Source organism: Rhinopithecus bieti, unplaced genomic scaffold (assembly GCF_001698545.2).
Source record: "Rhinopithecus bieti isolate Rb0 unplaced genomic scaffold, ASM169854v2 scaffold_55189, whole genome shotgun sequence".
Taxonomy (NCBI): domain Eukaryota; kingdom Metazoa; phylum Chordata; class Mammalia; order Primates; family Cercopithecidae; genus Rhinopithecus; species Rhinopithecus bieti.
In genome coordinates this window covers 1,203,513-1,226,014 of record NW_016821812.1, presented here as the reverse complement: position 1 = coordinate 1,226,014, position 22,502 = coordinate 1,203,513, and the positions used below count along the sequence as shown (strand labels likewise).

Sequence of the window (22,502 nt, the reverse complement as noted above, 5' to 3'; positions counted from 1 at the left end):
CGATTACAGGCCTGAGCCATCATGCCCAGCCTATTCCACTTTCTGACCACCAACCCTTATCTTTCCAGTTTCACCCCAATCCAACTATTCTTTGACTTCACGAAGACTTCTATTTCTTGCCCACAAAACTTTTCACCAGCCATCACTGCTCCTATATACGTTATCTTCTCTCCTTATTCAGCTTAGAGTCTATGATATATCCCTAAAATAACCTAAGCATCAAAGTGAAAAAATCAAAGAACCAAGAGACCAGGGTTTTGGATGAATTGTCTATATGTATGCAGTCCTTAAGAATGACAGCAAGAGTTATGGTAGAGAGAAAATCAGTAAACCAGGTGTTGATACCTTTCCCCCTTTTCCAAAAAGCCTCAGCTCCATTGAGGCTGCTACTCCTCCTCTGCTACTACTAACTACTAACTATCTACTACTATCTACTAACTTCCCCAGTCACCCTTGGCAGGGAAAGGTGGTCTGGAAGCCATAAATATGATCAAGGAAGACACCTTCCCCATCCTCAGGCCCAGTGGTGTGTGAGAGATAAAAAAAAAGCCACCATCACTTGAAAGGGTTAAAGAAGAAGCAGAGTTCTCAGGAGGCAGCGATGTTTTGTTTTAAGAGTCGGGCTCTGAACAGAGCAGAGAACAGATATTTCACTGATAATAACCAACAACCACTTCCACAGTGCATTTATACAATCAATATGGGCCGAGCGTGGTGGCTCATGCCTGTAATCCCAGTACTTTGGGAGGCCAAGGCAGGCAGGGTGCTTGAGCTCAGGAGTTCAAGACCAGTCTGGCCAACATGGTAAAACTCTGTCTCTACAAAATTTACAAAAATTAGCCCGGCATGGTGGCGTGCACCTGTAATCACAGCTACCTGGGAGGCTGAAGCATGAGAATTGCTTGAACCCAGGAGGTGGAGGTTGCAGTGAGTCGAGATCGTGCCACTGCACTCCAGCCTTGGTGACAGAGTGAGACTCTGTCTCAAAAAAAAATATATATATATATATATATATATGTGTGTGTGTGTGTGTGTGTAACATCATATAAAGATGTAAAGAATAAGGCTGGGCATGGTAGCTCACGCCTGTAATCCCAGCACTTTGGGTGGCCAAGGCAGGCAGATCACCTGAGGTCAGGAGTTTGAGACCAGCCCGGCCAACATGGTGAAACCCCGTCTCTACTAAAAACACAAAAAAATTATCCAAGCGTGGTGGTGGGCACCTGTAATCCCGGCTACTTGGGAGGCTGAGGCAGGAGAATCACTTGAACCCAAGCGGCGGAGGTTGCAGTGAGTCCAGACTGCACCACTGCACTCTAGACTGGGAGACAAAAGTGAAACTCCATCTCAAAAAAAAAAAAAGTAAAGAATACATCCAAATGATAGAAGCAAATTTCACAACAATACATATAATCATTCCATCCTGGTGAAATAACAGTAACAACAAAACAACTATACAACACTTGAATATGTACAGAAGAAATATAAATGGGAGTTACATCCGAGAGAGTGAGATCATGGGGAACTTTCAACATTAATTAGTCTATAACGTTAGAATACTATATTTACTTCTGTTATATTCTGATATTCATAAAAAGAGGTAACATTTTCATATGCATCTCTATCTATAAAAACAAGTTTAGCTGTTTCCAGAGGGGAGCAAAATCAGCTAATATAATTAGTGTGGTAACAACTGGATAGAAGAAGACAATGCCTGCTCAGTGAGATACTAATCTGAGAGAGTGAACTACAACTACAACTACATTTTTTTTTTTTTTTTTGAGACAGAGTCTAGCTCTGTCGCCCTAGCTGGTGTGCAGTGGCGTGATCTCCGCTGACTGCAAGCTCCGCCTCCTGGGTTCATGACATTCAAGTAGCTGGAACTACAGGCGCCCACCACCATACCCAGCTAATTTTTTGCATTTTTAGTGGAGACGGGGTTTCACCATGTTAGCCAGGATGGTCTCGATCTCCTGACTTCCTGATCCGCTCACCTCAGCCTCCCAAAGTGCTGGGATTATAGGCGTGAGCCACCCTGCCTGGCCTACAACTACATTTTGACTAAGAGCCAATTCTCAATTATTATTACATTTCCAGGAAATGTTCTGAAGTTACATCACTTTTCTTCCACTTCAAAAATATATTTGTATTTCAATTTAGGTTAAATAACTCAAGTGTGCTTACCTAACTTCCACAAGGTCATTTGGTTTATAGCTGGGATGAAGGAAGAACCAAACTTTCTTGACAAAATGATTAATGCTGGGTTCTCTACGGGACCCTCGGACATATACCATCCACTTATGAGTTGACTGGTCATTTTCTTCCCTCTTATCCGGAGGTATATACCTAGAGAAGAAGAAAAAAGAAACCTGAATTTTGTCCTTCAAAAACCTAACAAAATAATTAACTCCTACTTAAACTTAAAAACAAGGTTAAAATTCCTGCAATATTTAACAGCTACATCACCTAAACAAAATGAGTCTTTGCAAGTTAATCATTTTGTTTTTCTTTCTTTCTAAAACATAGTTGGGGTTGGATGCAGTGGCTGGTCCACATTACAATGCCAGCACTTCGGGAGGCTGAGACGGGAGGAATTGCTCGAGGTAGGGAGCCAGAGATCAGCCTGAGCAACACAGCAAGACCCCATCCCCATGTTTAGCTATTTCCAGAGAGGAGGAAAATCAGCTAATATAATTAGTGTGGTAACAACTGGATACAAGAAGACAATGCCTGCTCAGTGAGACAGTAATCTCCAAGAGTGAACTACAACTATAACTACAATCCTCCCACCTAAAATTTTAAACTCAGCCAGGCATGGTGGCCCACACCTATAGTTCCAGCTAGCTGGGAGGCTGATGAGGTGGGAGCACTGCCTGAGCCCAGGAGTTTGAGGCTGCAGTGAGCTACCATCACATCACTACACTTCAGTCTGGGTGACAGAACAAGACCCTACTTCAAAAAATTACAATAAAATTAATGAACTAAAACAAAATAATAAAATAAATAAAACATGAATTTGGTTTAAGGGACATTCTGTTGAAAGTTTGTGTTGTTCTGCTTATTTGGTGTGCAATTTTAAAAAAAGGCAAACTTGTTTTTCCTGCCAAATAAATACATAAGGTGGAAATAAACTGGCGTATTTTTATTCCTAGGTTAGAAAACCTCTAGCCTTCGGGTTGATTTCATTCAGGTTTCAGGATGCTACAGCTTTGGGCCTTTCTGTTGACTCTCATGGTTGCCAAGAAGATTGCACCTAGTTTCCCGCCCTCTGAAAGCCAAAACATGACATTTCCCTTAAGTCATGATGATGGTAAAACTAGCATCTCTAGCACTCCCCTTTATGGGCCCTGTCTTTATTTCGGTATGAGACCCCCTTCTTAGATTTGTGTAGAAAATATGGTCAGGCCTTCTAAATGCTCATCTATGCTTAGTGCTAATCCTTCATAATAAGGGGGGGCCAAGTTGCCTAGCCTAGCTCTTGAGGAGTGTTCTTGACCCATCTAGGCCCTTTACTCTTCCAGCCTATGAAAGTCATGAACCCTGTTGGGATTTTAACTGGAATATCTACAAATCGATTTGGGGAGAGATGACATCTTTACAAGACAGGTTGGCCCAGAAAAAGCCAGGTCTGCAAATTCAGGCAGACCCACTAGGCCACAAGAAAATTGGGGCTAAACAATCATTTCATCTAAATCTTTAAATGTATTGGCATTGTATTTTTTCCTTTCATAAGTATATCAATGTATTCATCAATCAAATATTTACTAAATATATACTGTAAGGTACAAAGCCAAGGCCAGACGTGGTGGCTCACGCCTGTAATCTCAGCATTTTTGGAGGCCAAGCCGGGTAGATCACCCAAGTTCATGAGTTCGAGAGTAGCCTGACAAATGAGAATAATCAATGAAATCCCATCTCTACTAAGAATACAAAATTATCCAGGTGTGGCGGTGCATATCTGTAATCCCAATTACTTGGGAGGCTGAAGAAGGAGAATCACTTGAACCCCAAACGTGGAGGGTACAGTGAGCTGAGATCACACCATTGCATTCCAGCCTGGGCAACAAGAGTGAAACTCTGTCTCGAAAAAACAAAACAAAACCAGACAAGACATAGTTTCTACCCTAAAGAGATTCCAGTCTGATTTGAGAAAAATATATGAAAATAGAAAATGGCCATATAAAAAATCACAAAGAGAGAGCATAGAAGGAATATGCCTAATGAGGGGGGATCAGCAAATAAAACTTCATGAGAAAATTAGTTTAAACTGCTACCAGTTAGAATCCTAACCACTGTAATCAATTTTCCTCCATCAAATTAATTTAATCCCTTCCATCTATTTACATGGGTCAAATATTTACTTAACATTTTCACGTTTTTGGAGGATTTATAACGTTCTTATCTACCCCTAGACACTTGGCAAAAATGATGAAGCTGCTCCAAGACAGCCTGAGATCATACTGTTCAAGTACATGGCTCTGGAGCTCGGAGGAATTCTGCCTTTAAGATCTGCTCAGCAACCTTTTGTTACGAACTAAAAACATTTCAGTTTGGGCAACCAAATCAGCATTTTTCGGAATTCGCTAAGGCCCCTAAAGACAGAACTGGTTCAGAGTAGTCAAGAGTTCTTCCAAACTTACACACATTGACACAATTGGTGAAATATATTTGTGTAAAAGCTCATGTCTTCGAAATTTTTACCAAGCCCTATTTTATTCTCAGGGAAATAATGGCAGGCACACTAACGTAGAGACTCCGATCTCTGGACCTTGGTTCACTTTTGAAGCAACAAAGAGCTTGAAAAAACATTCCCTGAGGTCTCTTCCTACTGTAACACCAGGATAATAAGAGTATTATGTCCAAGTATAACCACAAATGGGTGACCAAAAAGACTTATCTACTTTATTCTCATGTCTCAATGACTTGTTAGATACAAACCTCTTTGGTTTGCCTTAGAGTCACAAAAAAAGACCTGAAGTAAGGTTTTGAAGAAGAACAACAAAAAGTCAAAGAAAGCCATGATACATACATCCTTCCATTTCAAAACAAAACAAAAGAACAGGAAACAGGTTTTCCAGGGAGAAGAATCTGGTTTCAGCTTTGGATGTGCCAATCACAAGTAAATGGCTGATAAGGTTTGGCTGTGTCTCCACCCAAATTTCATCTTGAATTGTAGCTTGCAGAATTCCCACACGTCCTGGGAGGGACCCAGTGGGAGGTAACTGAATCATGGGGACGAGTCTTTCCCATGCTGTTTTTGTGATATTAAATAAGTCTCACAAGATCTGATGGTTTTAAAAGGGGTAGTTCTCCTACACAAGCTCTCTTGCCCGCCTCCACTTAAGACATGACTTTGCTTCTCTTTTGCCTTCTGCCATGATTGTGAGGCCTCTCTAGCCATGTGTCACTGTGAGTCAATTAAACCTCTTTCCAATATAAATTACCCAGTCTCAGGTATGTCTTTATTAACAGTGTGAAAACAAACTAATACAATGGCTAAAGCAGGAATGTAAATGTAGAGACAAAATGAAGATTTGAACATTCGAGTTGAGGGCAGTATCTGAGGATTTACCATTCTCTACTGACTTTCAAATACCTAACAATTAGCATATTTTACAAACTACACAAGCAAGTGTAGGGGTTATTATACTGCCTCTTCTCTAGTAATATTTTGGAACAAACATCTTCCCTTATTTATCCTTTGTGGATATTGTGCAAGGCAAGGCAAAATGGCACAATATAGAGGTAGTACAGACAAAATAATATCCAAATGAAAAATAGGAGACCTAAGTCCCCTGACCCTGTGGCTATTTGTATAAAAAGAGTAACAAAAGGATTTAAGAAAAAAAAAGGCCAGGTGCGGTGGCTCACACCTGTAATTCCAGCACTTTGAGAGGCCAAGGTGGGCAGATCACCTGAGTTCAGGAGTTCGAGACCAGCCTGATCAACATGGAGAAACCCTGTCTCTACTAAAAATACAAAATTAGCCAGGCGAGGTGGTACACGCCTGTAATCCCAGCTACTCGGAGGCTGAGGGAGGAGAATCGCTTGAACCTGGGAGGCGGAGGTTGCGGTGAGCCAAGATCATACCACTGCACTCCAGCCTGGACAACAAGAGCGAAACTCCATCTCAAAAAAAGGAAAAAAGAAGAAAAATAGGAGACCTAGATTCAAATTCTGACTTTGTTCATTAATGAGCAAAATTACCCTAATAAAGTCTCTAGGCCGGGCGCGGTGGCTCACGCCTGTAATCCCAGCACTTTGGGAGATCAAGGCGGCTGGATCATGAGGTCAGGAGATCAAGACCATCCTGGCTAACACGGTGAAACCCCGTCTCTACTAAAAATGCAAAAAAATTAGCCGAGTGTGGCGGCAGGCGCCTGTAGTCCCAGCTATTTGGGAGGCTGAGGCAGGAGAATGGCGTGAACCTGGGAGGCAGAGCTTGCAGTGAGTCAAGATAGCGCCACTACACTCCAGCCTGGGCGACTGAGCAAGACTTCGTCAAAAAAAAAAAAAGTCTCTAGACTGTGGTTTATTTTTTAAACAACTAAAGGCTTGGGAATCCCTGAGGCCTCTTCCTCCTATAATACTATAATAAGAGCATTAATGCCAAAGTATTAACATAAATGGACAAATAAAAATAAATTCAACTGGATACTCACTTGGACACATTGCCCACTACTATTGTTTTCTTTACAAAAAGTCGCGAAGTCTCATCTGTGAGATCAGCATTCCGCTGTTCTGTTTTATGGGAGCCAGTAACGCTAGAAGCATCCTGAAAAAATCATAATCAACATCCATTCTCATTTTGAACAATTTTCAACAGGACAGAAATCACAACATCATAACAAGTATAAATGGAATAACTAAGTTTTTTTTTTAATTTACAAAATTTTCTGTCTTCGTGGCACCTCTCAAAGCATTAAAACAATTTACTACAAAAGCTGCCTTAATTTATACAAAGTTTATATACTGTAATTCCCGGTGTGTTTTCAATAGTTACATACATCTGCTTTGGATATGCAAATAGGATTTGGAAGGATACACAAAAAACTGTTACACCGGTTACTTCTGGGAAACGGGAATAGAAAGAGAGAAAAGGGTCAATGGAATTTACCTTCTTTTTAACCTTTTGTAATACTCAAAAATATTCAATGAGAAGTGCCTGGTACGTAGTAAATGCTAAATGTTTGTTATATAAATACATACAGAAATGACCATGTATTGTATAAAACATGTTAAGTTTCTATGACCATTATGCCCTAAATTCTCTTTTTTTTTTGAGACGGAGTCTTACTCTGTCACCCAGGTTGGAGTGCAATGGCGTGATCTCAGCTCAGTGCAACCTCTGTCTCCTGGGTTCAAGCGATTCTCCTGCCTCAGCCTCTCGAGTAGCTGGGATTACAGGTGCCCGCCACTAAGCCCAGGTAATTTTTGTATTTTTAGCAGAAACAGAGTTTCACCATGTTAGTCAGGCTAGTCTCGAACTCCTGACCTCAGGTGATCCGCCTGCCTTGACTTAGCAAAGTGCTGGGATTACAGGTGTGAGCCACCATGCCCAGCCTCCTAAATTCTTTTAACTAAAAAAAACAAAACACATGTAATATTTGCTCAGGAATAATACTGGAAAGGTAAGGTAAATCCAAACAGTGAAGAGTTCTGATTTTGGGGGTGGTAAGCCTCACGAATGAACTTTTCTATTCTTTTTTACTTTTCTGTATTTAACAATTTTGAAAATGAACACATACAAATTTATAATCAGAAAATAAATGCAAACTATTTTTTTTATCAAAAATAAATCAAATTCTTGATGTCTAAGTATGTGGAAAGTAACCTGGAAATTTTCTCTATCACAGAACACCTGGCTGAGAAAAATCTCTGCTCTAATTCAATAATGACTCTATAGCCAAAACTTTTATCAAGAATTTAAGAGTAGCTTGAGATGGGAGCTCAAATTGCAAACTGGCAGGATCAAAGAGCAATGTTTTTCAAATCTGTTTGTCAAACTTCCTCCATCTACTAAAGCATCTTAGAATATAAAGTCTCACAGGAAACTGCTGAAGAACGACAGCTCTTGAGAGAATAAACATGACAGAGTGGAAAGACCTTGAGCAAGATCACAGAATTGCCGAGCTGGAAGGTTTCTTTCACATCTATGTAAACAGCATCCAAAAGCTGTGCTGTGCACAGAATCCCCAGGCTGTAAAATCAGAAACATTCAGGTTTAAGTCAGGCACGGTGACTCACGCCTGTAATCCCAGCACTCTGGGAAGCCGAGGCAGGCGGACCACAGGGTCAGGAGATCGAGACCAGTCTGGCCAACATGGTGAAACCTGTCTCTACTAAAAATACAAAAAATTAGCCAGGCATGGTAGTACATGTCTGTAATCCCAGCTACTTGGGAGACTGAGACAGGAAAATCGCTTGAACCTAGGAGGCGGAGGTGGCAGTGAGCTGAGACTGCGCCACTGCACTCCAGCCTGGGTGATAAAGCAAGACTCCGTCTCAGAAAAAAAAAGAAACACTCAGGTTTAATTCTTAGTTCTGACACTTTTGAGCAAATAAAACCTCATCAAGATTTGGTTTCCCTATTATAAAAGGAAAACAAACCTATTTCCTAAGATTCCTGTGACAGTTCAGTGAGATAACAAGCACGTATTTTAGTAAATACTAGTTCCCTTCTCCTGTGGCTCCCTCCCACATCCACCCAACTACATACTCTTCCAATATTTCGGCTTGGTCTCTGCTCCATGTTGTTTGAGAGTCTTTCCTCTATATCCATATTGCTGTTATTATCTTTGTCAGATAAGAAGTCATTGTGCTGAGATAAAGAATCACTTTCTGAATGATTGGCTGATGGTGTTTCTGCTCTCTGATTGGCAGGAGATGATGACCTAGATGGTGATTCCAAAATTTCTTGATAGCAGGATGATTAAAACCATTGTATCACATGTCTTTGATCCCTACAAAAAATGAAAGCAAGCAAATAAATTTTTAATCAAATCCATCAAAAGCAGGCAAAAATCTGATGTCTCCAAAACCTTATCTATTACAGGATCACGCTTAAAATCTTTCAAAATCTCCCCACATTCATAAAACGATATCCCAACCCCTTAACACGGCCTAAACCAACAAAACAAAAATCAGAATGATGAATAATTATGTAAAGCTTCTAACACTAACAGCTAGAGATGTAGGGTCTTCCGGAGGTAAATAAGAAATAATACATGTTAACACAGAAAATAAAATCTGACTTTAAAAGTCTCACATTGCTTTACACAAACATATCAACTGCTCTAAATAAAATATCCCTGAAAGAAATATAAAAAAAATAAAAAGCTGTATATAAAAAAATGGTCCCCACACAGGAATAAAATGTAATAGAGAATATTTTTGAATGACTGATACTGATATATAAAGTTTGCCTTCAGTTCAGTACAGACATCTATGGAATTTTTCTGTGTCTTAGTTACTTGTATACAAAATAAAGTGTATTCTGTTACAATGTGATAACACTATAGTCACGTTCCTAGGAAGCCTAGCTTTTAAAAACTGTGTTATTAAACTAATGGTTTGAGTGAGAAAAAAGGAAGCAAAAGCTAGTGTTTCAAAGCAACAATGTTCTTGAATTTCAGTAATAAAGGTTTTTCAGAGCTATAAATATGTTTTGCCACTGAAAACTAAAAATAATTAAACAGTCGATCACGAGACAAAAGCATACCTAAATATCTTTGAATAAATCCTAATCAGAACATAAGAGGATAAAATCAGCGTATTTCTAGACTATCAAATAGCACAGATCAGAACTGCTAACAATTCAAAGATAGAATCATTGCTCATGTAATCAAGTTAAGGTGAAGTCAATGAAGTCCTCCTCACTTATAAGAAGAGGGAAACTTGGACAGAGACACACAGAGAAGACACACACAGAGGGAAAACAGCCACATCATGACAGAGGCAGAAATCACAGCCGGGAAATACTAAGGATTGGCAGCAACCTTCAGAAGCTAGGAAGAGGCAAGGAAAAATTCTTCCCCGGAGCCTTCGGAGGGAGCACTGCCCTGTTGACACCTTGATTTTGGGCTTCTAGACTTCAGAATACTGAGGTAATAAACCCATCCTTTTACATCAGGAAGCTTACGGTAGGTAATTTGTTATGGTAGCCCTAGGAAAATGAATACGACTCTAACATGCATCTTGGAAACTGTGCTACGGTAAAAGCACCTGTCTACCGCTTACAATTCAACTCAAACAATGCTCTAGTTTCTACAAGACAGCATCAGGAAACAGCACAAATACCAGGTGCCCCTAGAGCACCAAGGGTAACATGAAGGCCTAAACAGGACAAGCACCATTTACTGTTAGCCTCCAGCCCTTCCCTGGTTCCCAGGGAGCCAGCACTGCTCCAGAGGTGATTCAGCAGAGACTAATTCTAGCTGAAAACACTTAGGAAAAGAAAGTAAAAGAGAGAAAAAAAAAAACAAATGCAAGTTATGCTGAAATTATCAAAATATCAAATAGGAAGACATACTCCTATTTCAGGTCAATCCTAACCCCTATGCCTGAATTTAGACAGATTACTAGGATAAAAGAGCAGATATTTTCATTTACATGTCAAAACTAAATTGGAAAAAAACATTCCTTTACAATTGGAATTACCTAGTGGTGATCACATTAACCAAGTGGTCAAACAGTATCACTAGCAGGACAACCTGGAACTAGGTGCCTGCTGATATGCTAGAATATCGAGTACACAGCATCACTATGAAGTATTCTTGCCAGAAATATTTAACCCAAATCTATTAATAACCAAGCCTTTAGACCTGACTTCCAGTTTACAAGAAAATAGAGAGGGCCGGGCGCGGTGGCTCAAGCCTGTAATCCCAGCACTTTGGGAGGCCGAGACGGGCGGATCACGAGGTCAGGAGATCGAGACCATCCTGGCTAACACGGTGAAACCCCGTCTCTACTAAAAAATACAAAAAAACAGCCAGGCGAGATGGCGGGCGCCTATAGTCCCAGCTACTCGGGAGGCTGAGGCAGGAGAATGGCGTGAACCCGGGAGGCGGAGCTTGCAGTGAGCTGAGATCCAGCCACTGCACGCCAGACCGGGCGACAGAGCGAGACTCCACCTCAAAAAAAAAAAAAAAAAAAAGAAAATAGAGAGGATGAAAAAGTAATCCAAGGAAAACATAAATTCAAAATCTGAGATATTCATAAATGGCCTGGTCTCTTCGAAAAGTCAGTATCATGGAGGTAAAAAGGTAGGAGGACCATTTTAAATCTTAAAAAACTAGAGAAACAAAGCTGCAGTACTAGCTACTGAGGAGGCTGAGGCAGGAGGACTGCTTGAGCCCAGAAGGTGGAGGCTGCAGTGAAGCTATGATCGTGCTTGTGAATAACCACTGCACTCCAGCCTGGCAACACAGCGATACCCCTGTCTCTTTAAAAAAAAAAAGAAAGAAAGAAAAGAAAAGAAAAAGTAGAACTCAGGGCTCATTAAACAAGGTAAATCTGAAACTAAAAACTGCCATTGCCATTCACTAGACTAAAAGGTCAAAGAAAATTCAATCAATTTATAAATTACTCCAAAGTGGGCCACAATCAAGCGAGGAGGCACTAGGGCCAGTTGCAAGGAGGTCTCAACCACCTTTATATCTGCAAAGCCTAGCATAATACTAACAATCTGCAGAAGAGTTAAGTAAAAAGGAAAGGCCGGGCGCAGTGGTTCACACCTGTAATCCTAGCACTTTGGGAGGCCAAGGCAGGCGGATCATGTGAAGTCAGGAGTTTGAGACCAGCCTGACCAACAAGGAGAAACCCGTCTCTACTAAAGTACAAAAAAATTAGCCAGGTGTGGTGGAGCATGCCTGTAATGCCAGCTACTCGGGAGGCTGAGGCAGGAGAATCACTTGAACCGGGGAAGCGGAGGTTAAAATGAACCAAGATCATGCCATTGCACTCTAGCCTGGGCAACAAGAACGAAACTCCGTCTCAAAAAAACAAACAAACAAACAAAAAAACGACAAAAATGTTACTTAGGATTATCTGACAATGTTGAAAGTCATGACAAAGGACTACGGCTGAACACAACGACTGATAAGTCTATGTATAGTCTATGTATATTCCCAGGAAGTAGGCTAGGCTTCTTGGATTCTGAAGGTCAATGTAAGAAATGTTTCAGGTCAGGCACGGTGGTTCGTGCTTGTAATCCCAGCACTCTGGGAGGCTGAGGTGGGTGGATCACCTGAGGTCAGGAGTTCGAAAATAGCCTGGTCAATATGGCGAAACCTCATCTCTACTAAAAATACAAAAATGAGCTAGGCATGGTAGCACACACCTGTAATCCCAGCTACTCGGGAGGCTGAGGCAGGAGAATCGCCTGAACCCAGGAGGCAGAGGTTGCAGTGAGCCAAGACCACACCACTGCACTCCAGCCTGGGTGACAGAGCGAGACTCATCTCAAAAAAAAAAAAAAACAAAAGAAATGTTTCAGATGCAAGGGATTCCATATCGACATAAATTCCCCTCAGACAACAAATATGAGTGGCTGGAAAATGACTGAGTATGAGGAATGCTTACCTCAGAAACTTTTAGAAGACCTGCAGAAGCATAGTAGTTTGCTACAATGCAGGCACGCAGTTTATCCATCATCCTTCTTGCTTCAATCAGTCGCTAAAACAAATGTTAACTCATTACTTTAAAATGGCAATTACAAAAGAGATGTACAAACAATTCACAAAATAAGAAATGTGAATGACCGAAGAAAAGCTCAACTTCTCAAACAATCAAAAGAAAACAAATAAAAGTGACCTTTTCCATCCATCAGATTCGCAAAGATTTAAAAGAAAGACAAGTGTTGCAATGAATATGTACATTTATAGGCATATTCACTGAAAAAAATCCACAAAGACATTGAGCACAAGAGCAAAGAGGGATTATCTTTTTTAAAAAAACTGTATTTTTAATTGTTGTGGGTACACAGTGTACATGTTTATGGGATATGTGAGATATTTTGATAGAGGCATACGATAAATAATCACATCAAGGTAAATGGGATACTCATTACCTCAAGCATTTATCCTTTGTGTTACAAACAATCCAATTTTACTCTTTTAATTATTTTTAAATGTACAATAAGTTACTGTTGACTGTAGTCACCTTGCTGCGCTATCAGAAGATTATCTTTTTGAATGGAATTCCAGGTAATATTTTTTCAATCCTTTCTGCAATTGCATTATTTAAAAAATTGCATTTTCTCTCCCCAAAACAAGAAAGATATTTAAAAAAAGCAAAGAGGACAAAGCAAACTATGACTCCATCTCAACAGATTATTTTCAATCATGTATAAATTTTTTTCAAAATAGCTTTGGTGCTTTTTTTCAATTTATCATCATTATACCTGGTCAATGACTTCAATTTCATGTTCCTTATTCTTCATTTCAAGAGCAAACTGTTCCTTGATAATAGTCTCAATCTTCTGCACAGCAGCATCTCGAGCTGTACAAAGAACATAAAATACACCCAAGGCCTAATTAATCAGTGGCTGCCTTTACATCAGCAAGCAACAAAAGAAATCCAAGAAATAGTAACTCTAAAGTGGAGAAACCTAGAGGACATCACCTTAACCAAGTGATGAAAAACTGAAACCACTAATATTGGTGTAAAGTGATCTCGTGTACTTTCTGGTATCACGCCCTAAAAAGAGCACATCATTCTGTGGTATTCCTGCCAAAAATGCTGAATCTACTCACAAGGAAAGATTAGACAAACTCAAACTGAAAGACATTCTCTAAAGTTATTGGCCTATGCTATTTAAATATTAAAGACAAGAAAGACAAGGAAAGGGTTGAGGAGACTGGCAGAGACTGAAGAGATATGACAATTAAATGCCCTGCATGACCTGGACTAGATCCTGGGGGGAGGGAAATAGCTATAAAATACAATAATGGGGACCGGGCATGGTGGCTTGCACCTGTAATCCCAGTATTCTGGGAGTCCCAGATGGGTGGATCACCTGAGGTCAGGAGTTTGAGACCAGCCTGGACAACATGGTGAAACCCAGTCTCTACCAAAAATACAAAAATTATCCGGGCATGGTGGGGGACACCTGTAAGCCCAGCTATTCGGGAGGCTGAGGCAGGAGAATCGCTTGAACTCTGGAGGCAGAGGTTGCAGTGAGCCAAGATCACGCCACTGTACTCCAGCCTGGGTGACACAGAGGAAAAAAAAAAAAAAAAGACACAAAACAAAATAACATATGCAAAGAGAGGCATCCCACCAAATCTACTTTGGGAAAAATTCTGGTGGGAAAAAAGGTGAGCATTAGACACCAAGAAAAAGAATAGCATATTGTCACTCAGTAGCAGACAAAAAACTGCCCCTGCTTGAATGTGGGTATTTTGGAACTTACATTCAATTTAAACAGAAGTACAATGTTATCAAAACAATCACTTTTCCCTATTCTTGTTTTTATTTTAAAAAAGTTATGCCATGTGAAGCTCTTGGGTAATGAATTCAGTTACATAATACTTTGACATTTATTTGGCTTGTTATTGAAAGGAAATGGCTTTTCCCCTAAAATTACAGCTGAATGAGGGGGGGAAATTGCAGGGAAACGTTTTCATTATTTGGGATTGGATTTAACAATTTTCCTTCTAGATAGACCTTTTGGGGATATATAGGACTTCACCGCTCTTACAGAAATAGGAATTTTCTTCACCACTTCCACTCTACGGATCCTATGTGGAACTGCAACATCTGAGCTATAACTTTTTGACGCCGTCTTTACCCTGCTAAAAGTATTAACTTAGGTAGATTACTTAAATAAACATTAATGAAGTTCGGTAATAATTTGTTTTAAAAATGTCAATTTAGCAATTTTTTTAAGCTTGCTTAAAGACATTCTGAGAAACAACAGACACCCGGTTGATGATTTGCTCTTCAACTACTTATATGATGTTAGGTAAGTAATCTGATGTCTCTGAACCTTAATTTACCCACTATCAGCTAAGTACAGGGGTTGAACTGGATAGATGTTTCCTAATCTTCCACCATTCATATGCCTTCAAGATACCTACCACATCTGAGAACCATGTGACACATTTAATTAACACAATTAAGCATTTAAAAATAATTTTAGCTTTATCCTTATAGCTATGAAACTATAAGTTTGATGAGATCATTCTTTTTTCTATACACATTAAAATGTTGCCTACTAAAATTAAAAACCATGTACCATCTATGACCATCTCACGATTATAGCACACCTTTATACCTATCATAGACTTTACGATTACACCTAACATACAATGATCGCTAAAACTAACAGCTTGTCTCGCTTTCACTGTCTACTTCATCATGTTCCTGCCAGATCTTCTTCCATTTTTTACGGTACACATGGTGTATTACTATTAAACAGACCCCTTAGCTAATCTCTCTCACAAACCCCTTCAAATTACACACAACAGTGGAAATTCATTTCATTCTAGTTCCTATAAGTCTTCTAGCGGAGACATATGTCAATAAAGAAATAATTTCCTAAGGCAGGTCAATTTCTACCTGAATTCTCAATTGCTTTATGCCGCTTATTTGGAAGGGCCACAGATACATCCTCGTAATCAGGGTCGGTTTCTTTGATGGTTCGCTTGATTCCAGACATGATGACATTCGGTTCTTCACTGTGAAGCAATAATAAATTAATAATTTTTAATTATTAAGTTAAATAGTTGGGTTGTTAATAAGTAATACTGCATACCAGTACTTACAAATGTATGTGTATATACAAAATAAATATATAAATATTACATAATACTGGTACTTGCAACTCTGTGTGTATGTGTATATACACGCATATACATATTTCTTTTAAGACCAAAAGCATAATTTTAAAAGTTTCCACCAAAAAAAAAAAAATCATAATCATCTGTTAACAAGCATCGGTTTCCCTTTCAAGAGAAAATCCTTGAACAAAGTAGCACATTGTTCAGACTTTTCAAAAGGAGCCTGGCTTTCACAGAAGAGCCCTCATAAGGAAAAAAAAAGGAACCAGACTTCGATGAAAACATGGTTAGCCCACACAGTGTCTGAGAATTCACTAAGCATTCAGCATATTAGAAGATATAAGCAACACAGTTAAAGGCTCAATAAATAACTGATTACACAAATCCTTTCTCTGGTACTTAGCAGGTATCACTATTACTGATCATTATTAAAATAAACACAAATCTATAGACTTATATTAAACTAATCAACAAGTCTGCAATATGGTAAACAAGTCCTAGGTATACAAGTCTTTGAATAAAACAATCTCATTTAAAAAAAAAAAATCCCATAAATCCTCTAGACCTTCATTGTCCCAGTACATTAGCCACTAGCCTCATGGGGCTATTTAAATTAAAATTTAAAAAAATTTAAAATTCTGGGCCAGGCGTGGTGGCTCATGCCTGTAATCCCAGCACTTTGAGAAGCAGAAGTGGGTGGATCATGATGACAGGTGTTCGAGACCAGCCTGGCCAATATGGTGAAACCCCGCCTCTACTAAAACTACAAAAATTAGCCACGCGTAGTGGTGGGCGCCTGTAGTCCCAGCTACTCGGGAGCTGAGGCAGGAGAACTGCTTGAACCTGGGAGGCAGCAGTTGCAGTGAGCCAAGATTGCGCCACTGCACTCCAGTCTGGGCGACAGAGCAAGACTCCATCTCAAAAAAATATGTGCTCGAGAGTCACCGTGACTAGTAGCAACTACATTGTTCAGCGTAGATACAAAACATTCACATCACTGCACAAGTTTACTGGATAGTGCTCCTCTTGCAAAATGCTTCATTAAGCACTGATACATACTTCATGAGTCAGTTTCAGAAATAACATCCAGACCAGTGCTGTCCAATAAAAATATAACATGAGCCATATACAGAATTTAAATTTTCTAGCAGCCAGGTTTCTGACTGACTGACTGACTGAATGAATGATTGATTGATTTGAGACGTAGTCTCACTCTATTGCCCAGGCTGAAGTGCAATGGTGCAATCTCGCTCACAGCAACCTCCGCCAACCGGGTTAAAGCAATTCTCCTGCCTCAGCCTCCTGAGTAGCTAAGATTACAGGCATGCACCACCACACCCAGCTAATTTTTGTAATTTCTGTACCGACAAGGTTTCACCTTGTTGGCCAGGCTAGTCTCAAACTCCTGACCTCATGATCCGCCTGCCTTGGCCTCCCAAAGTTCTGGGATTACAGGTGTGAGCCACTGCACCCAGCTGCAGCCACATTTGAAAAAGTAAAGTGAAATGGGTGAAACTAATTTTAACAATATATTTTACCTAACCGATATATCCAAAATATTATCATCCCAACAATATAATTGATATAAATAAATTAGCAATGAGATTTTACGTTCCTGTATTTTTACCAAGTTGTTAAAATCTGGTGTGTATTTTACACTTACAGGACATCTTAATTTGTATTAGTGATCAGGCATGGTGGCTCACGTCTGTAATCCCAGCATGTTAGCAAGCTGAGGCAGGCGGATCATTTGAGGTCAGGAGTTCCAGACCAGCCTGGCCAACATGGTGAAACCCCACCTCTACTAAAAATACAAAAATTTGCTGGATGTGGTGGCGGGCTCCTGTAATCCCAGCTACTCAGGAGACTGAGGCAGGAGAATCGCTTGAACCGGGGAGACATAGGTTGCAGTGAGCTGAGATCACGCCACTGCACTCTCGCCTGGGCAATAAGACTGAAACTCTCTCTCAAAAAAAAAATTATATTAGTATTAGCCACAATCCTAAGGCTCAATAACTACTTGTGGCTGGTGGCTCCTTTTCTTCGCAGCCTGGACCTATTGATTACGATAAGGAAACAGGTTCAGGGTAGTTAGATCTTCCCTTACAGTGTTAATCTATGAAAGAGACCAGAATAGCTCTCTGATTTCCAAATCTCTGCTCTACCACTAAGGAAGATTACCTAGCCAAAGGCAGAATTACTGAGGTAACAGCATGTTTTAAAATAAAATTAGGCTGGGTGTGGTAACTCACGCCTGTAATCCTGGCACTCTAGGAGGCTCAGGCAGGCGGATCACCGTAGGTCAGGAGTTTGAGACCAGGCTGGCCAACATGGTGAAACCTCGTTTCTACTAAAATACAAAACAAAATAGACGGACATGGTGGCTTGTGCTGGTAATCCCAGCTATTCAGGAGGCTGAGGCATGAGGATTGCTTGAACCCAGGAGGCAGAGGCTGCAGTGAGCCGAGATCATGCCATTGCACTCCAGTACGGGTGACAAAGCAAGACTCCATCTCAAAACAACAACAACAACAACAACAACAACAACAACAACAAAAACACATACACACACAATTTAAAAGTCCCTCAGCCCTTAGTCCAGTTCTTTCACCCATCTCAAAAACAGACTCACTTGATTCAGCTAGGAGAGTGGCTCACTATGTAATGTTACTCATGAAGTCCCACATCTGAGAGAAAACTTTTCCTACAGCTGTTATACGGTATAATATCGTTAACCTTAAAAATAGTCTAAAACCCCCAGCATTTATAAACATCTTGAATCAAGCCATTTAATGTTTGTTCATATTCATCTGTTACCTGCTATAATTCAGAATATAAATGAATATTTTTGGACAGACCCAGAACCCAACTATTATGTTCTATGTTTAAAGCTTTTAAAAAGTAAAAGTAAGGTCTTCTTGTTTCTTCAGCCTTCTCCATTTGGTCTGCAATTAATTTTAGACAGCCTCAGAAAATCTTGGGCTGTTACATAAAGAAGACAACCTTAAAAAATTAAATGAACTTGGCCGGGCGCGGTGGCTCAAGCCTGTAATCCCAGCACTTTGGGAGGCCGAGACGGGCGAATCACGAGGTCAGGAGTTCGAGACCATCCTGGCTAACACGGTGAAACCCCGTCTCTACTAAAAAATACAAAAGCTAGCCGGGCGAGGTGGCTGGCGCCTGTAGTCCCAGCTACTTGGGAGGCTGAGGCAGGAGAATGGCGTAAACCCGGGAGGCGGAGCTTGCAGTGAGCTGAGATCCGGCCACTGCACTCCAGGCCGGGCGACAGAGGGAGACTCCGTCTCAAAAAAAAACAAAAAAAAAAATTAAATAAACTTAATTTATTCTTCCTTATTGCAGATAGGAATCTAAAAACACTTAATTACACATAAACCTAGAATCAGAGCTGGATATAGCCCAGCAGATACCTAAACTCGTCCTTGTACCATCCTATTTCCTCAGTGGGCACCTGTCTTCCACAGTTTGCCAAGAGTCTTATGAGATTATCTACAAAGATAAGTCCCAGACCAGCATCATCTTCACTTATCCATTCTACAGACTTTATAGTCTGTATATTCTTATCCCACCTCCCAAGTAATCTCAAGAATAATGGTGGCTCCCACTAAAATGGCTGGGGATCCTTGAAGTTATTTTATTTTATCCTCACTTAAGAGACTTAAAAACAAAAAACAAAAAACGTCTCTTTGACTTTTGCTGTAAAACTGGAAGATGAGGAAGAGAAAAGAGAGGAATTTGGGGAGGGGGTGGACAGAAAGGAAGAAACCAAAAATGAGTTCATTTGTGCTGCCAAGATAATTCATTTTTCATGCAGCCTTTAGAATAAAGCTTTTCTTGTCACATGTGGGCACATATCTGAGCTTCTTATAAACATGTTTAAGAGGATTTAGCTCTGTACTGGGCATTTCAAAATAATCCAGGTCTGCTCTGTCACACAAGAATAACACTGTGTAATGTGTACATGTCACATGCAAGTAAATACTAGCTAGCTAAGACTAGGTACATCTGCTGAGGCATGCTCTCATGCTGATCTAATACATATGTGAACGGAATGTGTAACAAATGACCAATGATAATATTACCTTCTGGACTCTTCTTGTCTGACTTGCAGATTTTATGAAAAGGAAACATGAGCAGTTGTTAGATATGGTCAATTCAACTTTGAAACAAGATGTCCAGCTAACTCTCTTTAGGTTCTGAATCAGCTGAAATAGAAAATACTGAGATGGTACTATGAACTGTTTGGAAAAAAAATCTGTTACCATACACAATTTGACTGTGAGAAAGAATTTTCTCTATACTCTGAGACAAAAACTGAATACGGAAATAAATGTAATGCTGAGACTAAAATAAGACTACTGTCATCCATTTCTCCAATTTAAACTTTTTATCTCATCAAAACAGCCTCATTACAAAAAGTAAATGTGGGCAAGATGCTCAGGCCTGCAATCTCAGCACTTTGGGAGGAAACAGATGGATCACTTGAGGTTAGGAGTTTGAAACCCACCTGGCCAACATGGTGAAATCCCGTCTCTACCAAAAACACAAAAATTAGCCGGCTGTGGTAGTGCCTGCCTATAGTCCCAGCTACTCTGGAGGCTGAGGCACAAGAATCGCCTGAACCTGCGAGGAGGCAGAGGTTGCAGTGAGCCGAGATCGCGCCACTGTGCACCAGCCTGGGAGGCAGAGACTTTGTCTCATAAAAAGAGTAAATGCTGTCAATTTATAGAACATAAATGATTATTTCCATAAAGAGCACAAGAAAACAAAGCTTTATAGAAGTAAATGCTATCAATTAAAACATATCCATTCAAATAACATAACCAAGTCTGAGTTTTTAATAAAGGTTAGAAACCAAAAAGAAAACCAAACTTTTTTTTTTTTTTGAGACAGAGCCTCACTTCTGTCGCCCAATCTGGAGTGCAACGGCATGATCTTGGCTCACTGCAACCTCCACCTCCTGGGTTCAAGTGATTCTCCTGCCTCAGCCTCCCGAGTGGCTGGGATGACAGGCGCATGCCACCATGCCCAGCTAATTTTTTGTATTTTTAGTAGAGACGGGGTTTCTCCATGTTGGTCAGGCTGGTCTCGAACTCCTGACCTCAGGTAATCTGCCCGCCTCGGTCTCCCAAAGTGCTGGGATTATAGGTGCATGAGCCACTGTGCCTGGCCTAAACCTTCAAGCTATTCTCCTGCCTCAGGTGTCTGAGTAGCTAGGACTACTGGTGTGTGTCACCACTCTCGGCTAATTTTTTTTATTCTTAGAAGAGACAAGGTTTCACTATGTTGGCCAGGCTGGTCTCGAACCTCTGACTTTGTGATCCACTCGCCTCGGCCTCCCAATGTGCTGGGATTACAGGTGTGAGCCACCACGCCCAGCCAAAAAAAATTTTTTTAGAGACAGAGTCTCACTCTGCCATCCAGACTGGAGTACAGTGGCACAAGCATAGCTCAATGCAACCTAGGACTCCTGGGCTCAAGTGATCTTCCTGTCTCAGCCTCCCAAGTAGCTGGGACTACAGGTGTGTGCCCATACCTACTAATCTTTTTTTGAGGAGTTGGGGGTCTCACTATGTTGCCCAGGGTGGTCTTGAACTTCTAGCCTCAAGAGATCCTCTGGCCTTAGTCTTCCAAAGTGCTGAGATTTGTAAGCCACCACCTCTGGCCCCACACAAAATATTTAATGTTTTATACTTTAAAATAAACCCAAGAGAAAAATAATTTTGAAAAGAAAATTGTATGATAAAAACCATAAAGATGATGTCAAGGTAGTGACTGGAAACTTGAAGTCTTAGCCCTCGAGTCAGGGAAGATGTAGAACCCTAGAAGCCAGTCCCAGAACTCTACCATTCTGTTTTGCAAACACATCATTTAAGATGTGGCCAACAACATGGTGAAATCCTATCTCTACTAAAAATACAAAAATTAGCTGGACGTGGTGGCATGTGCCTGTAGTCCCAGCTACTAGGGAGGCTGAGTCAGGAGAATTGCTTGAACCCAGGAGGCAGAGGTTGCAGTGAGCTGAGATCATGCCACTGCACTCCAGCCTGGTGACAAAGCAAGACTCCATCTCATAAAAATAAAAAAAAAAAACAGTCAATTCTTGAGAAAGGAGTAAAATATGGTAAACTAGACACTTGAAAGATTTGCTGTATATCATATGAGGTATCTTCTCAATAATTCTATGTGCCTCACATCATTTGAATATCAGAACCACTGAACTTTGGGCTCTCACTCAAGACTTTTCCCATCTGGTTTAAAGGTGGGGAGGGGAGGCTGGGCGCGGTGGCTTACGCCTGTAATCTCAGCACTTTGGGAGGCCGAGGTGGGCGGATCACGAGGTCAGGAGTTGGAAACCAGCCTGACCAACATGGTGAAACCCCATCTCTACTAAAAACATAAAAAAATTAGCTGGGCGTGGTGGCATGTGCCTGCAATCCCAGCCACTCAGGGCAGGAGAATTGCTTGAATCCAGGAGGCGGAGGTTGCAGTAATCTGAAATTGTACCACTGCACTCCAACCTGGGTGACAGAGTGAGACTTTGTCTCAAAAAAAAAAAAAAAAAAACGTGGGGAAGGGGAATTGTATGATCATTTTCCATCTGCTTCCATACACACGGGCATTCCTAAGATGCTGATAATCATTTTATAGTTCCCGGCCCTGTCCTTTCTATAGTCTTTTTTTTTTTTTTTTTTTTTTTTT

At 40.5% G+C, this 22,502-nt stretch overlaps 1 protein-coding gene across 1 annotated transcript in view; it reads right to left on the bottom strand.

Moving 5' to 3' along the window:
- YEATS2 (YEATS domain containing 2) overlaps positions 1–22,502 on the bottom strand; it is a 112,297-nt gene that overhangs the window by 79,978 nt on the left and 9,817 nt on the right. Inside the window, 8 exon segments of the mRNA XM_017860613.1 lie at positions 2,185–2,346; positions 6,663–6,775; positions 8,720–8,910; positions 8,913–8,939; positions 8,942–8,963; positions 12,583–12,675; positions 13,403–13,500; positions 15,562–15,680. Of these exon segments, the coding sequence (XP_017716102.1) occupies positions 2,185–2,346; positions 6,663–6,775; positions 8,720–8,910; positions 8,913–8,939; positions 8,942–8,963; positions 12,583–12,675; positions 13,403–13,500; positions 15,562–15,661 (806 nt within the window). The 5' untranslated portion in view covers positions 15,662–15,680.